A 12,467-nucleotide genomic window follows, 5' to 3' on the forward strand; every position below is an offset into this window, starting at 1 on the left:
TTTCGTTCTGCCAAGATAAGGGTTAAAAATCTGTGTTTTAATAATAAGTACTTACTCATAACTTTATTTTTTCCCAAATAAAAGAAGGAGAAATATTATGAAAAACACAGGAAGAGGATCGAGGAAAGAAATGAAAAATAATTTAAGGCATGTTTTGTAAAGAGTTATCATCATCATTATTTCCTTTCCTCACCTAATGGTGCATAGGGCATTGTATTAGTACACCAATCGCAGCGTACTTTGATGAAAACAAATGGAAGGTAAGATGATCAGTCTTACGTTTCAGGTACCAATATTCTAGTGTAAAAACACCCTTTTAAATAAATATTTTACATCAATTGTGTCGGGAATCGAACCCGAGACCTCTTGCATGGTAGGCAAATGCACTGACCATCAAACTACGAGGTCGAAATGATAAATACTCATAATTTTATTTTTTCTTAAATAAAAGAAGGAGGAATATTGGGAAAGACATAGAAAGAGGACCGAGAAAATAAATGGAATAAAAAATTAAGACATGTTTTGTAAAAAAAAATAGTTAGTTAAAATATTATGAGTTTGGGCAAAAAAGACGTCATGGTTTGAAAAAATATTGTATTTATTAATTATCACAGTTTCTACCTTACAATTGCAAACAAAATTATAACAGATGTAAAGCGTAAGTTTGGATCATACGTCAGTTTATTGGTCTTTTTCGTTATTCAGGAAGTATGACGTCGAACGGGGTATTATTATAGAGAACATTGATTTCCTTAGTAACTGCATTTTCGATTTCCTTAATCACGGGTGGAATGAAATCTTTCCCTATCACATCCCAACTATCAGTCAAAAGTTGATTGACTGTATCACCTAGAAAAAAATACAAAAAAAGGTTTACTATAATACGATTAAATAAATCGCACCTTCAAAAATACATTGATGTGTTTAAATCGGAAAATTTGCAGGAGAGTAAAAACATTTTTAAATAATGAATTAAACTCATAACTTTTTTCTACCGTAAATCGTTTTGTTTGCCATGTTTTAAGCGATAATACGTTTCCATTTATCCTATCTATCAGGTAAATGGGATTTCGATTTCAAAAATACACGTCCCTTAGAACAGAGCTCTGAGAGCATTCTTTGACTGAAATGGGATTCCCATGTCGAGGATATATACCAACAGACAAAAATACTTCCTTTCAAGGTGATGGCACTGCATGACATCAACAACACCATTTTGAATAACATAAAGTTTTTTGCCCACATAAATTTTAAATACACATTTCATCATGATATTTACAACCACAATACATGACATTAAAAAAATCTTTATGTATCTAAATTTTGCTCGACGAAGTTCGGCAGAAAAATCTCTTGAAAATAAATAACCACCAGATGAACTCATAAACGAAAAATCGAATAGTAAATCTAAAAGTGTAGGTAGCAATTTAAAAAATATTACTTGAATACTTTTAATATTGATAGTTGTTAATATATTTTTTATAAATAGTGTATAATGTGTTCAATGTTTTTAAAATTTTGTTGCATCTTCTCAATATTTTACTCAATTGATTAAAAATAAAACTGATGTTTGTAGTAAATCGCACTCAAAAAAGTAGTACATATACGTCAGTTATCCGAGGGAAAAAAATTTCGTCAGACTGCATTCATAACTTAAAATAGCTAAATTTAGACTTGCAACGGTGTACTCCTGGGGGTGCGAAATATAAAACATTATTTTTCTTCCATATTTAAGTATTGATTTGTTTTAAACAAAAATGAATCGTTTTTGTAAACATGCTCTTCTTTTGTGTATTTTCATTTACATTTTTTAGTATTTTCATGGCTTTTACAAAAATTAAAAATATATTTTGTTATAATTAAATGTAATTAATTTAAAACTTTTCTTTGAAACATGTAATAGTTAAAAACCTGAGCATTTTTTATTTTAATTGTCGCTTTGTTAAAAATTTACTCTTTCTTAGGATAATTATTATTATTATTTTGTACAGATATGTTTTTTTTATTTTTATGCATACATTATTTTTTATAAACTGTTTGTTTACTTCTGTGTGAAATTTTTCTAACTGTAAATAAAAAATTAAAAAATCCCTTGCGTTGTGGTATATTACAAAAATGATCCAATAAGTGATTCATAATAAGAATAAAAATAAATACTCTTCAAAGCACAGTAAAAATACGTATTCAATGTTTCTGTACGTTCACAAATAATTGATAATTCCCCACAAATGATTAAATTCACACGTATAGATATATGTACAAAAGATATATTTATGAAAATCAATAGTTCGAAAGATACATACTACGTTCAATTATCGTTAATTGTTTTGAAATTCGCCTAGTAATTAGTATTTTTCGTGTGTATATAATGTATATTTTTACGAACGTCATTTATGTTTTGTTTTTTATTTAGCAACCTTACCGAGAATTTTATTTCCTCCAAACAAATTTTCCATATTGAATTTAGCTTTCCCAAAATTGCATTTTAAAGTTTCATTCGGGATATGGGGGTACAAAATCCCATCATCTTTTTTCCTTAATATGAAGTTATAATCTAATGTGCAGTTTGTATCATCTGGAAGCATACAATAGATAATGAATAAACTTAGGAATTAATATCAATTCAATAAAAATAAAATTATTTTAAAAAATAAATATTGCATTAATGTAAATAAAAACCTTATTAATTAAACTCATTCATGCTGTAAATAATATTGAAGCTTTACAAAAATATAAATACAAATGACGTTTTTTTCAATCAAAATTAAGAAAATGAAGATAAATTAACGTAGAATTTAATACTTTAATAATTTGATAAGAGTTTTTTGTGTTTTTCAAATTGACAAAGGAAAAGTAGCGTCCCGAAATCGGTAGGCATATAAAATTTATTTTCGTGGATTTTCATAAAATAAGCGTAATTTCAAATTGTTCAACATAAAAATTTACAAATTTTGAATTCAAATATTACGAGAATAAAAAAACGTCTGTATTACGTTTATTTTTATTTTCCATTCCAAAAACTTACCCATTTTAATAGTAAAGTTACCATTGCCTTTCAGTGGGATCATCAGTATATTACCGTTCATATTATATTTTCCTTTAACAGTTATTAATATGGTAAAAATTGTTGTTATATGCTGTTTTCGTGTATTCACTCTAAAAAAACATAGTTAATTTAAATAAATGCTTGACAAAAAAAGAAATACACCATTTATTAAAAAGTTTTTTTTTAATTCGTCAGACGAAAATCGTCGTCGTTAAAATCATAGGCATATGGGTAGAATGCGAGAATTAAAGTCCTGAGGGTGATATTATTTAATATAAGGGGTCGCTTATAGACAAAAACTACAGATTTAGAGGACTGGTGTAAAATGTTCAAGAGAGAGATAGGACAATAAAAAATATATAAATTGATTAACTTAGTACATAAATACGATTTATAATTGTACAGCATTTGTTTGAATAGACTGATAATTATAATAAATGTAATAACAAATTAAACAATAATAATTTATTTTTAACGTTGTTTAATTAATTAATTTATTTGTACGCCCTACGGGCGTTTACACTTTGTTTTTAGCATTTTTAATAACCACTAAATGAAGATCCGTATTCAATGACAAAACGAACATCTTTTAAATCAGCACATTGTATACCTATCACTGTTTTTGTATAATATTTCCACATTATAAAATTATTATTTTTCAATTTAAATTAAAAAATTACGATGGTTACGGTATAACATTTTTTTTTAAATATGCTTATTTTGAATTACCTGAAAATTAAACTTTTTGCGTTCTATGGGGAAAACGTTACCACAAATATCTACTTTGATGTGATAAGAGTACTCGGCGGGCACGACGAGTGACGTCAAAGCAACGTGATTTCAATTATGAGCCGTTTTTTCAAATCAAAATTTATTAAGAAAAACTTGTTATATATTCATTTATATTTACATATTTGTTTCAATGTTTATTAGTATGGTAATGAAGAATAACTTTATTATTTTTTAGTGAAAAGACTCATTCATAGGAGTTCCTTTTTGATTAAAATAGAAAGACGCAATGTTTATGTGTTTTAATCTTGTGCAATCCATTGATAATTATATCGTTAAAGAATCGTTAAACTCCCTAATAAATATTGAATATTTTTTTATCGTTATTTCTGATTTTTCAAAACACACCATTTATTAAATATTGTTGATAAAGTATAAAAAATAATAACGATAGCGTTTAATCAAGGAATTACTTACTTAAAAGCGTGAAGTTTAAGATTTCCCATACCATTTACTATGGTGTCTTTAAGAGTTATTCCCAGGCCAGTTTCCTTGCCTATGTCGATTTTGCCCAAGAAAAGTGGATCCAATGGTCCCATTCCTATTTCTGGGATTCCTTTTGAAATAAGGGGTAAAACTTTCCTCCCAGCATTAAGGACACATTCATTTAATTTAGGATCAGAGCGGTGACAAACTTTAAAATAAGGAGCTGAAATTAATGATTAAAGTTGTATTATAAAATAAAAACAGTAAACAAGGTAAATTTCTTTATGCTTATTTGAATAAAAACTAATCCATTATTTTTCAAATAAATATTTTTTCAGAAAAAAGTAATAAATAATAAATAGCAAGGAATATTTAGACGGGACTGTTTTAAATAAATACATAATATATTTGAAGACCTGTAATAAAATAGGGCTTAAATACCAAAAAATAAAAAATGACGTTGAGTATGAGGAAATGTTCTATATGCCTACGCCAATAACACAAATAAGAATTTATGTACCAGAAAAAAATATTTTATATCAATCTGAAGTCATGTATATGGGATGGAGCCTTAGTACAATACCCATTAACGCATATAAGGGCCTACGTGATTAATCGCAGCGCTAAGCATTTCATACAAAATAGCTGGACGCGAGACTTGTGATCCGGATACGCCTTTTACAACAAAGCGGAAAAGAAGTGGTTTTAATAAGTTAAGTGAAAATAAAAAGTTAAAAGCCCAAGGGAGACAATATTGTTCTACTAAAAATGTGATTGTACCAGCAATAAGTCTTCCGAATACTTCGGTAAGCCGATTTGTTTTTAAAAATCTGTTTTGACAAATTTTTGATAAGTTTTAACTAGCGTTCAGAATCTAGGGATGTGCAAACGATGTCTGAGGTGCACAGGAGTCAAAGCACGTAGCCTGGGAGGAGAAATCGAGTGAACACGATCACCAAATAGTGAGTGATATTTTCTGCCATTTTTTAAATGAAGAACCGGCTGTCAAAAATTTTATGTTTGTATGGGGAATTCCAAATAATTGTCGGCGAATTTCGTTTTCGAATTGCACGGCGTCTGATATTTCAATTATTTTAGTATGGAAAAATATCGGCTTAAAATACAATCTTTGAGTGAATTACTAAAGTTTTAAGAATAGCGGAGTATTTTATGTTCATTTGCATGATACTTTGCCTTATTTATTCTGAAATTTTAAAAGGATTTTTCTATATTTATAGCTGTAATAAGTGCTAAATTGACCCCGTTATACCAAATTTTACAAATTTTATTCAAACGTTTTAACTAAAATTCATGTATAATTTAGTATGTATTTCATATATAATTTAGAAGATTAAATAGCTTTATAGCTTAATTTACAAGAAACTTTGGGCATTTTCCGAATTACTCCTGCGAAATTATCAGATAGGTGGGTGAATATTTATTTTTTGGCAAGAAAGCAATAAAAATACGGCTTTTCGAAATGTCAAAAGTGAAATACATATTCACCCAGGTAAATAATTTGTAGTATTGCTTGCATGTTAACCTTAGAAAGTGGCATTTAGGGTTATTTTTGACAGTCCTCCGTAAAGTTGACTTTTTTTTTCAGTTCACTTGCAAGTGCCAGAATGACTGTAAAAGTCTTCTTTATGATCAAAAACTGCAGTTGCATAAATAATTTTACGAAGCAGGTGACTGGTTGAAGCAAAGTGCATATTTAATGGGATTATTCCATATTTCAAACATTAAAAGACGGAGAAATGGGAAATACAAAAACCCATCAGAAAGCAAAAGGCAGTGTACTGTTTATTACACTGTCCCTAATGACAATGGTCAAGTTGTCAATGTCTGTCGTGCCACTTTAATTGATATATTTGGAGTAAGTATTAAGGTATTCGAGTCCTACTAATAGAGAAAAAAATGCGGAGAGACTATCCTCACCGAAAAAGGGGTAATGAGAAAAAATATCGAAAATTCGATCTTGAATACGAAAACCAAGTCATCGGGCATGTTAAATTGTTTCCACGACAAGAAAGCCACTATTCACGAGCTAAGACAAGTAATAAATTAATTAAATTTAAAAATTAATAAATTAATTGGCGATATAAAAACCTATAAACTACGCCAATTAGATTACCAAAGCCGGATCACGGACGAAAAAAAAAAGATGTACTCAACATGATCGAGTATATGCCTTCTGAAGAAAACAAAAATTTCTACAAAAATCTTTTCCAGTAGAGAGTTATGATATATATCTTTTTCCATTGATTAATAATTATTATTTTTAATTTACATACCTACATTATAAATTATGTATTTTTTTGTTCAAACTTATTAGTTTTACGCATCCTTGAATTAAAAATCGGACATTTTAATGGATGTTGGTGATAGGCCCTATTTTATGTTTTTACGCTAGGCACTTAGGCCTGACTAATGAAATAGCAGTTGGTCTTAAGGCCTTCTCAATTACTTTGTTATTTTATACCCTTTTAAAATAATATTTAACTATATAATTTTCACTAAACTTATTTCTTACACATTTGTACACATTTTAAAGAATTAAAAAATATATGCTGCATACCAAAAAAACTGAGTATATCTTTAAACCCTTGTAACTTTTTTTCACTTTTCTGGTGCTTAGGCCCAATTTTATTACAGGTCTTCATTTGTATAATATATAAATGGAGTATTCGTAATGGTTTATAATTTTCAATTTTTATTCGGTTATCTTTTATTTCATTTTATTGGTATAGTGTAACATTTTTTAAGTCTTCTTCTTCTTCTTCAGCCTTATTCTCTCTACTTCTGGATAAGAGCTTTTTCCAAACATCTCCATTCCTTCCTATCACCCGCTCTCAATTTTTTAAAAGTAATCTCATAATATTTTTTAAAAATATTTATTTTATTTTTTTGAACACTATATAAACATACACAGTTTTCATATATGTATAAGGGCGGGCATATTGCCCAAAGACAATTTCTTGATACTTACCCAAACCTTTCAGTTTGAGAAAATCAGTGGCATATGAACATACTGTACTTTAATATTTTCAGTATAAAACTAAATTAGTTTCCATGTATTTTTAAGTTTATAGTTTAAATGGTCTTTATTGTTCTAAAATTCACCAAGATAGACCGGATCTTGTCTTGAGGTAGTAATTTTTTTTTTTTTGTCCTAGTTTAAATTTTATTTAGTTATATTTAATTTTATTAGTGCCTGTATTTATTATAAGAAATTGTATTTATCATCGTTAGAAAAGACTGCATAAGTCAGTCAAATAAGTAAATAAACATTTGAAAGTTCTACAATTATTAAATTATTGGTAATTGAAACTAGGTGTACATTTAAGGCCCACCCTATATTATAAGTTTAAATTTGGAGTTTTACAAAATAAACACAAAATCAATCAATGCTTAGTACCTATTCCTTTTTTAAAACAACAATACTGTTTTCTTTTTTTTTTAACGTTTCCGAGCTTGGGGGCAAAGAAAATCTGAGAGTTCCTGAAGGGGGACTAGAATTCTTAGAGCCCGTGTGACGAGTGATATGTGATATTATTTTATCGACTTTTTATTAAAACTATTGTGTCATAATATATTATATCCCCTCATACCGATACTTTTGCTGATTGGAAATATTTCATACAAATAAAAAAAGTTAAAAATGGTATATGTCATAAATAAATCAATCGAAATCCAAATACGACTTTTAAAAAATGACATCGTAATTTTCATGGTAGTTAATAAAACTATTTCATAATACTACCAGTTTTCAGTGAAATTCATACATTTTTCATAAAATACTGTTGCGAGAGGATGTTGTATGACATCGCGATACGTTCAACGTGACACGTTAAACAGCAGTGATCTGATTTCACATCACTCGTTAGCGGGAAAGTACAGCGGGGAGCTAGGAAAGAGAATGCATGTATGATGTAAAGCACGAAATCTGTTTTTTTGTGGATATGGATAGAAAAAAGCCAATCAAATAGCAGAAAGCGCACGTGAAAACTGTCCATCAAAAAACATTAAACAGTACAGTGATGAATTGTTTTTATTTCTGTTAGCACGGGGGCAAAGTGAAATGTGAATTATCATTGAAAGAATTCGTTGGAAAAATGTTTTTGTTTTTTTGATACATTTTCGACATTAAACTCTAGGTACTCTAAGGACCAGAACGGTTAATAACTTTCCCGTTTATTTACTCATCTTTAAAAATTTTAAACTTACTTAAATACTTAATGTGAGTACCTAAATTAGTCTGAAAATTTATAAGGCGTGCCTTAAAGTATGTTTTTTTTAAATCAGCAATTTTTTTTAACCCATTTTTTTAATGGCGCAATTTTGAAAGAAAATAGTAATTTTTTGTGATTTTTAAATGCAGTGTCAATAAAATAACAATAAGAAGTTGAAACAATTACGTACCTACTTAAGTGTTCGATTGTGCATTAATTAAATGTAATTTGGGGCACGATAATAAAGGTATTTTTTTAGTTTTTCATTTTCTTTTATTGAGGAAACATACAGTACAACTACAAAGTTTTATGGTATATACAGTTAAACTTAACTCTAGTGGGCCAGTGAAGTTTCCATATTATCATCATTATGTCTAATCTAAATTCTATGATCTAAGGTTATTAATAAAATATTTTTAGTGCAAAAAAGAAGGAAAAAAAATATAAGTAAAAGTAGTTTAAAAATTGAAATCAAATTATTTTTTTAAAGTTTGTATATCTAATACTAACGTATTTACATTAGTTGAAATAGTATAAAAGTAATCAAAAGGTAAGAAATAAAAAAAAAAATATTAAAAGAATATGCATAATGCAAAAAAAAAACATTTTCAAAAACGAAAAACACTTATATATATACATATTTTAAGGGATTCAAAAAAGAAACAATGAAAAAAAAATTAAAAAGAAAAAAAAAAATTAAGGTAATTTAAAAAACATATTAAAAAATAATGACACATTACAGCAAAAAAGGCAAAATATACTTTTTAGGAGCAATTCTAAGAGTTTAAAAGTATAAAAACATGTTAAGCGTAGCTGAGAAAAAAGAAAAATAACAAGTATATCAAGTAATTTAAAAAAATTGAAAAAGCAACATTAAGAGAAGATTTTAAATCAAAGGCAGTTAATACAATTTATTTAAAGCAATATTAGCAGTAATAAAAGTTTCAGGAAAGACATTAATTGAAAATAACAATATTAAAGTACGTAATGTGATGTGATGTAAGAGAAAAAGGGTAAAGGTTTCAAAAGCATTCAACGACTAAGCTAAACACAGCAAACCACAGAACGATCGCACATCGGTTTGTGTCTCACTCACTCAACTAAACTCACTTTCTTGAAATTACCTGAATGAACTTTTCAACTTTAAGCGCGACACATTTTTTTTGCACAGCGAAAAGTGTACGCGGTGCGTCTAGCGAATTATTTTTCTTTAAAAAATAATAATAATTAAAAACGATTACTTACGGAGGTAATATTCACAATTTACTGAACAAATACAGCCTCCTAGCATTAGCACACATTTCTGGAATAAATTTCTCATTTCGCGTCTAATGTAGGAGCTCCGTATAAAAGATAAGACAAACCACGTATAAATAAAAATCCCAAGTTAATATCACTTTTATATAGTTTGCTTATGCCCTTATTACCCTTATGGGTAGCTATGTTAAATCACCTGCATATTAATCATTAGGATAATTGCATACATTAAAGTTAATTCATGAGAAAATGTGACATTTCAAAACGTCAAGTGACATAGCGTGTTAAAAGATTTAATTTTCATAATAGACTAATTAAATTACTAAATAAGACAGATATGAATAATGGTAATTAATTTATTATTCTTAGTTTATATTATTGTAGCAACAAGCTTTAAGGCTTTTTAAATGTTTGTTCTTAACCGTATATAATTTGGCATTTAATTGAAAGACTACGTAAATTTATTTATTATTTTAAGAAAAATAAATATTTTAGTTTTTATGATTCACTCAAATATTTCAACTTTAGAGAGCATTTTCAACGAGTCGTTGATAATGTATAATAACAAACAATTCAATAATTGGAACCAAGTTGAAGTAAAGCGGGTGCGAACCTCAGACCTCTGATTCGTAAGTTCGCAACACTAAAATTTTTTTTTAAGAGGATATGCAGATAGAGCGGTTGCATATGCATTAGCTAAGATATTAAAAAGATTTTAAACTTTTCAATCGAATTTGTAAAAAAAAGTTAGAAGCACAATTTTTTTTATCGACGTACCAGGGTTGCATTCGACGAGAATGCATAAATAAAAAAACGGAAGGATACTGTTTTTTTGTGTTTAAAAAAAGTTTGTTTTTGAATGTTTGCAAACAACAATTCCTTTTTATGGATTTTAATCAGATTCTTTCCTTACATTCCTTATTATTTCTTCCCATTTATTTCTTTTACCGGATTTATGGTAATAATAAAATAATATTACCTGACATTAAAAACTTTTTTGAAAATCGCATTCATGAATAAAATGCACCCCTGATGGTGAGAAGAGACGAGTTTGACATTTGCAAAAAGAATTCTATATTTGAAAATGAATTATTTTATGTTTTGGAATTCAACCATAAAAAAGTACCTACATAGGTACCTACTTAAATTCAATATTTGAATATAAATAATTTTAGTTTTGGAATTCAATCATGAATTCAACCCGACAGATGTTGGCCTGCCCGAACATTGGCTCACCTGCTATTACCTTGGAAAAATACTTTTCATTGATAAGTAGGTACTTAGGTAGGTTTGGGCAGCCCAACATTTGTGGGATCCGCTAGTAAAATATAAAAGTAAAATAAATAAATAAATTAAACGATAGGAACATGCCAATGGTGGATCTCTAGAGTATGTAAATCATTGCTCAGGTGCCTTAATCCAGAGAGGAAATATGGGAATACGTTTGTACGAACAAAAGTCAGACCACGCATCCTCTTAAGTGCGTTTCCGGTGCACTCCGGCCCAATCACAAGTTCCTTCATAAATGAGCAAATTAGTGTATTTTTTCAATGTACAATACATCACGACTGCCAATTACAGTGTACATATATGATAAGTTAATTACAAGAAAAAGATTTTTCAAAAATGCAAAATGGATTATATTATTAAGGTCCAACATAAATATACAGAAATCCAACATTTATAAACAGATGAAAGAATTGAAGGAATATAGATGTTTGGATATGGGCAGAACGGTGAATGTTACATAGTGTGTAAAGTGGTTACTTTAACCAGCCAATGACAGGTCATAAGCCCTGTAGATCCCTAGACTTCTATATTACCTTCTTTAAAATGTTCTTCATCTCTGTTGTAATATGTTCATTTTATTTCAGTATTTTAATTTTTTGCCAATTATGAAGTTAGTGCATGTTTAGTGTCGGTTATAATAATATAAAATATTATTGATGTATAACAAAATATATGTATGTGTCAAAGTTTCAATTCCTTTTCAGTTTCAGTTTCCTTCTTAAAAATATTCTTCTTCTCAAGAATATGGAAGTCTAGGCATTTACAGGGCTTATGACCTGCCATTGGCTGGTTTAAGTGGTTATTTTACACACAGTGTAACAACTAGCTAATGACATGTCATAAGCCCTGTAAATTCCTAAACTTCCATATTCCCTTTTCAAAAATGTTTTCTCTCTCTGTTGAAATAAATTTAAAACTAAATATTTATTTTATTATTGACCGGGGTTTGAACCTACACAAACTTTGTTAACTAGGTTTAATTCAGTTTTATAAAAAAAATATTTGTGATCAATAAAATCTCCTTTGGGTTACATAAAGTCAAGTCATGTCATGTCACGTCTGGTGAGTGAAGTAATCATGTGCTTCTTTATGTTGATTTAAAATAAGAAATCAGTGTTTTTTTTAAAAAAGTAATCAGGGAAGTCCATTGTATACTATTTTAGACTATCCTGCATTAAAAAAAAAACATTCTTATTTTATAACAATGTCTATTATAAACGCACAAAATATAATGCACATGGAAGTACCTCCATATGTATTATATTTCAAAGTGCATAAAATTGAAAACAATATTGGCAAAAAATTCCAAAAAGGCATAAACTTCTAGCAAAATTCAACGTCATCATAGAACAACGACGTGCGTAGTTTTCATCAACTTGACATAAGGGTATTTGAATTTATTTTTTGACACTTTAAGTCACAACTGG

General features: G+C 28.4%; 1 protein-coding gene across 1 annotated transcript; it reads right to left on the reverse strand.

The window, feature by feature from the left end:
* Nucleotides 1–579: 579 nt before the first annotated feature.
* LOC148278193 (circadian clock-controlled protein daywake-like) lies at nt 580–3,154 on the reverse strand. The gene is made up of 3 exons (XM_088231778.1): nt 3,026–3,154; nt 2,423–2,575; nt 580–849 (listed from the first exon to the last, which is right to left on the reverse strand). Exons 1-3 carry the CDS (start codon nt 3,084–3,086, stop codon nt 698–700), a joined length of 366 nt encoding a protein of 121 aa, XP_088087904.1. The 5' UTR covers nt 3,087–3,154; the 3' UTR covers nt 580–697.
* Between the last annotated feature and the right edge of the window lie 9,313 nt (nt 3,155–12,467).

The sequence above is a fragment of the Micrasema longulum genome, unplaced genomic scaffold (assembly GCF_059751315.1).
Source record: "Micrasema longulum isolate JH-2025_06_02 unplaced genomic scaffold, ASM5975131v1 h1tg000916l, whole genome shotgun sequence".
In the NCBI taxonomy this organism is placed as follows: Eukaryota; Metazoa; Arthropoda; class Insecta; order Trichoptera; family Brachycentridae; genus Micrasema; species Micrasema longulum.

Bases quoted from the DNA above. Each gene is read 5' to 3' on its own strand.
- LOC148278193 (XM_088231778.1), bottom strand. From the start codon at position 3,086: ATGAACGGTAATATACTGATGATCCCACTGAAAGGCAATGGTAACTTT. The intron at 2,576-3,025 runs GTAAGTTTTTGG...GTATGCTTCCAG, and splicing joins TAACTTTACTATTAAAATGG to ATGATACAAACTGCACATTA. The intron at 850-2,422 runs GTAAGGTTGCTA...ATTTTTTTCTAG, and splicing joins TGGAGGAAATAAAATTCTCG to GTGATACAGTCAATCAACTT.